Source organism: Blastomyces gilchristii, assembly GCF_000003855.2.
Source record: "Blastomyces gilchristii SLH14081 genomic scaffold supercont1.3, whole genome shotgun sequence".
NCBI classification, from domain to species: domain Eukaryota; kingdom Fungi; phylum Ascomycota; class Eurotiomycetes; order Onygenales; family Ajellomycetaceae; genus Blastomyces; species Blastomyces gilchristii.
In genome coordinates this window covers 4,258,883-4,264,076 of record NW_003101680.1, presented here as the reverse complement: position 1 = coordinate 4,264,076, position 5,194 = coordinate 4,258,883, and the positions used below count along the sequence as shown (strand labels likewise).

The 5,194-nt window shown below is 31.9% G+C and overlaps 1 protein-coding gene across 1 annotated transcript; it reads left to right on the top strand.

Moving 5' to 3' along the window:
- Nucleotides 1-1,598: 1,598 nt before the first annotated feature.
- On the top strand, nt 1,599-1,883 carry BDBG_16569 (uncharacterized protein; the record flags this gene model as incomplete). The annotated part of the gene is made up of 1 exon (XM_031724497.1): nt 1,599-1,883. One exon carries the CDS (start codon nt 1,599-1,601, stop codon nt 1,881-1,883), a length of 285 nt encoding a protein of 94 aa, XP_031577080.1.
- Between the last annotated feature and the right edge of the window lie 3,311 nt (nt 1,884-5,194).

Below are 5,194 nucleotides of genomic sequence, written 5' to 3'. Positions count from 1 at the left end.
TTAGATTTTGTGACATGAAGGTTAGATCTATAATAGACTTCTGTTTCATGCCTTTTCTAAAGAATGTTTGTTGATCAGACTTATTAACCAAATCTATTGAATGCTCAAAGGTTCATTCAACCAGATTATCAGCTCTCACTGCTCTCTTGCATTCTGAATTTCATCAGGGATGATGTGCATTGAAGTCTTCTACAATTATAGAGTTTCTTGATGAAGTAATGTTCAGAAATCCTCTATCAATTGTCCAGATATTGTTATATTCCTTCAATGACTTTTCATTATAGATATTTATAAGCTGTATAGTATCAAACTCATTTTCTTTATCTATAATGTCACCCACTAAAATATCAGAGTCAGACATGATATCAAATCTTAGATTAAATTGATATCTTGATCTCTTTCTTTCATAGATCACTACTCTTGACTTTATCTCAGACTTTTGAGGTAAAAACAGCTAGTAGAGATCACTCTGTTACATGTCAGAAACATTGAGTAAGAAATATCACTTAATACTTCTCATTTTTTTCAAAGAGTTTTTTAGAGATGATCTTGCAGTGATGAGTCAGTGTCTTATGAGCTCTGTAATACTCTTCTTCTATTTTCTCTCCAAGGGTTTTTTAGAAGTTTAATGAGACTATACAAGTGTAAAATTCCTGAAGCAGTTAATAAGAAAAGAAAGAAATATTTGATATTAACAAAGATTAATATTATCAACTCACAGACTGCTGCTATTCTAATGAGGTTACAGCCTGCTGAAAAAGTAAAAAGAAGAGAACTTCAGAGTCTACTCATCAATAATTATATTCTCATCAAACTCATTCTTCATCATTGAAGTCTTCAGTATCAGCATCTTTATCTGCTGAGAAGTTAGCACTGCAGCATCACAGAGAAGCATGCTGTAGAAGAGCATGAGAAATGCTTAAAGTATTAATTTATAAATTTATAAAGCATCTCAGTCATCTACTTCCATTGAAGTGAGATTCTCTTTAATCAGTAATTAATCTCTGTGATACTTTCAATAGCAGTATCAGCTGATCTCTTCTTGAGATTAGTCATTCTGAGATATTTTTTCATCTCAGAGATTCACACTTTCATCTTCTTTTACAGATAAGCAAGAGAGATCTCTTCAGTCTTGATGAAATCTGTTAATACTTAAAGCTCTGAGATTCTCACTCTGTACTACTTAGATATCTAGGCTTCTTGTTAGAGCTGATATAATGTCTTTCTGTGAGATAATACTTACAGAGAGACAGAAGTTGTTATTATAGATATAACAGAAATAACAGAAGTAAAAGAAGAAGTGAATATATAAAATCTTCTTCTTCTTCAGCTGTTTGATGCAGTGCAGACAAGTAGCAGTGCTGATCAGAAGTCATACTGAAGCCTTCTCACAGAGAGAAGACAAAGAAATCACAGAATTCTGCAGACTCAACTCAGCAGTATTTCAAGCAGGGCTCAGATATGCTATAAGAGAGAAACTACAGATTAAGCTTCTCAGAGTCACTGTCTCTGAAATCAAGCTCTCTCTGAGTTCCTCTCTGAATGATCACATGGGATCATACATCACTGTGTTGACTGAGAGAGAGGGCGGCGTCACAATGGCAGTGAAGAGGACAGAGAAAGAACTGAACACAGATGAACTGATTAGCAGAAGAAATGACACTTTACTACGGAGTATGATGACTACTGCTGCAGCTGCAAGAGAAGCAGGAGAAGAAGAAGAAGAAGATATAATAATGAAAGTAGTGCTTTCACAGCTCAGTGACACTGTTATCTCCATCTTCAACCTGGCTTTCTTAATGGTTATGAAGGCCGCAACTGCATCACAAAGACATTTATTATTCACTAGAAAATATCAGAATAAGCCTCTTATTGTCCTTTAAGAATGATACTCTCATACACTCACTGTTACAGTTGAGAAAGAGAAAAGAAAAATATTTCACAGAGAGAGAGATCTTTTTAAAAAATCCTGTCACTACTGTTAGCTTTATCTCTAAAAATACATCACTTTTGCAGAGAATTTCATATATAGAACAGAATATATTGAGAGATCTGTAAGTCACTTATTAACTATATTTTTCACATTTTAAATCAATATATAAGAAACCCTCTTACTATATATTTGATTTGAATAAAGATGAGAAAAGAAAGACCTATACAGTCAGCAGAAAAACTCACTCATTTCTTTATATTATATATAGCACATACACTGTCAATCAGTTGATAACTATTGCTATATAACAAAGATAACTTCTAATTCAGTAATCTTAAGAGCATAGAAACTATACTCTTAAAGAAGAGAGTACTGTCATGCTTCTGACTGTATCAAGACCTTATTACAGTTTCACATAGCTTATTACTTTCATACAGATGATTTCATTCTATCTGAACCAGTTTTCAATCACTCTATGACATTATTCAGATATATCATAGAAAGATCTGATTAATGAATATAAGAATCCTGCTTCTATACAAGATCAGCAGATTACTTTTCCTTAACAGTAAGATGCTGCTGAGGTATCACTCTGACTATTCTTGCTTATGAAATGAGAGGAGGGTATTCACTCATTATCTATATAGAATAGCTAGATACTGGCTTCTTATAAAAGAAGTCAGTGATTCATTTTTTCTTCTACTGAAATATATATAAGAGTTACTGCATGTCTCATATAATCTTCTTAGTATGCTAAGTATCATATCTGTGATATTCTCATAATAACCCTGTAGCCTACGAGCTCACTATTCAAGCAAGATAGTCAAGCTCACTTATATGGCTTTTCAAACAACTATCTCTACGTGACGCCGCCAACTAGCCACCGCTTCGGTTCCGCCATGTTACAGTTATTATCATTAATTGAGTATTCTGAGATGTCAGTTCTTATACATAGTTCTGGAGAGAATCAGAGTGCTTCTTGATATACTGCTTCAGTGAGTACTTGAAGAAGTTCATCAGTTTAAGCTGTTGCATGTCATAATTTATTCAGTATAGATTTGAGAGAAGTTCAGATATCAGTGTCAGTGTCAGTATCAGTGTCAGTGACAGTTCAGAGAGGAAATGTTCTAATTAAAGAAGTACATATAGTGTCATGAGCTGTTTCATCTTGATTAACTAATATCTTCAGATTCAAGAGCTGGTACTCTCAGTTCATTTAATAAGTATCTGTTACATTAGATAATATATCTTACTCTCATTGTGAGAGAGTATCTATCATCAAGTTCTGACTGTCAGAATAGTAGTATATTATAAAATGAAAGCAGCTTAAGAACTCAGATTATCATATCTGTTATTTGATGAGTTTACAGATAGTTGTAAAGTGCTTAAGATTCTTATAATCTATGATTATCTCAAATTTGAAGACACTTCAGAGTTCAGAGTCTCATTCTTCTAGACAGTATATAATTATGAGAAGTTTCTTATCATAGATCTCATAGTTGCATTCAGTGAGACTCAGTTTCTTAGATATAAAGACATATGATTGTAAGACATCTTCATCATCATATTGCAATATAGCTTCTTCTATGATATAGTCAGAGAAATCAGCTTCAATAACTATCTCATGATCAGAATCAAATATTATTAGCAGAGAGATATTAATGAATATCTTCTTTATCTGTATAAATGCAGCTTCAGTGTCTACTGATTATTGAAATACTGAGTCTTTCTTAGTGAGTTCTGTAAGTGATCTCATAATATCTGAGAAGTGTCATATAAATTGTTAATAGAAGTTAGTAAATCTGATGAAGCTTCATACATCTTTCACAGTGTGCAGAGTCTCTCATTCATGAATAGCAGAGATCTTCTCAGAATTCATTCAGATTCTCTTGTCAGCTTCTATGATAAAGCCTATATATTTTGTACTTTTAACCTTAAAATCACACTTGTCTATGTCTATTGACACTCCTGCCTTCTGTAGTTATTGTAATATCTGTTACATGTGTTCTTGATATTCTTTTCTGAATTCATCAGTGAAGATGAGAATGTCATTGAGATATACAGGTATGAATTTATCAAGAAAGTCTTAAAGTGCTCAGTTGATATACTTCTGAAATATACTGAGAGTGTTAGCCAGTTCAAAGAGTGTGACTACTCATTCAAAGAGATTATATTATGTTTAAAATGCTGTAAGTCACTCATCTTCTTCAGTGATATAAATCTTATGAAACATGATGATGATATCTCACTTTGTGAATTATTAAGCTTGTCTGATGTAAGCTAGAGTTTCATTGATAAGAGATAAAGAATAACAGTCCTTCTTTATTAATCTGTTCAATTCTTGATAATTCATACAGAATCAGAGTTCTTTATCTGATTTCTTTGCAAAGAGAATAGAGGCTGCAGTGAAAGAGTTACTAATGTGTATGAATTCTTTATTTAACAGATCATTGAGTGTCTTTCAAAGGAGAAGAAGTTCATCTCAGAATATATTATAAAGAGAGTCTTATGATGATTCAGAATTCTTGTTATTTATCTTTTTCAACTTGATACTGTGGTTCACTCCTGAATCTTATAAGAGAGATAGATTTGTAATATTATTATCTTGTTGAAAGACATCTAGATATTCATGATATTATTGAGAAAGTTTTGTACAAGAATCTGTTATTATAATATAAGATAACTTTTCTAGAGTCTTTTTGATATTAGTCTGACTGATGAAATAGATTGATACATAGTTTCACTATCAGTTATCTTGTCAGTGATTTTGATGATAACTTCTTTTTTAAAGTATCTTATAAGTGTTGGCAGAGATCTGTGTAAGATTCATAGTCTTATGAATATCATCTTTGTGAATTCTATCATTGTTAGAGAATATCAAGCTCCTGTTTTATGCATTTAATAAGATGCCTTGTTCAGATAGTCAGGCAAGTTCTAATATAAGATTATAATCAAGATTATCAACTTCATATGCATAGACATCTTCTTATTGATGTTCTCTCATATCTATGTTTAGTTTCACCATGTAATGAGTACAAAGATCTTTTGAATCATCAAATTCTGTGAGAAGTCAGGGTTTTGATAAGAGAATATGCTGAAGATTATAATATCTTATAACTGAAGATTTTATTATTGCATAGTAACAGAGACTGCTGTCTATCATGACTTTCATATTATACATATTATCAATCACAGTAGATACAAGAATCACATTCATTGTCATTTTCTCTTCAAATTGTTATCATTCAATCTCTTCAAGCT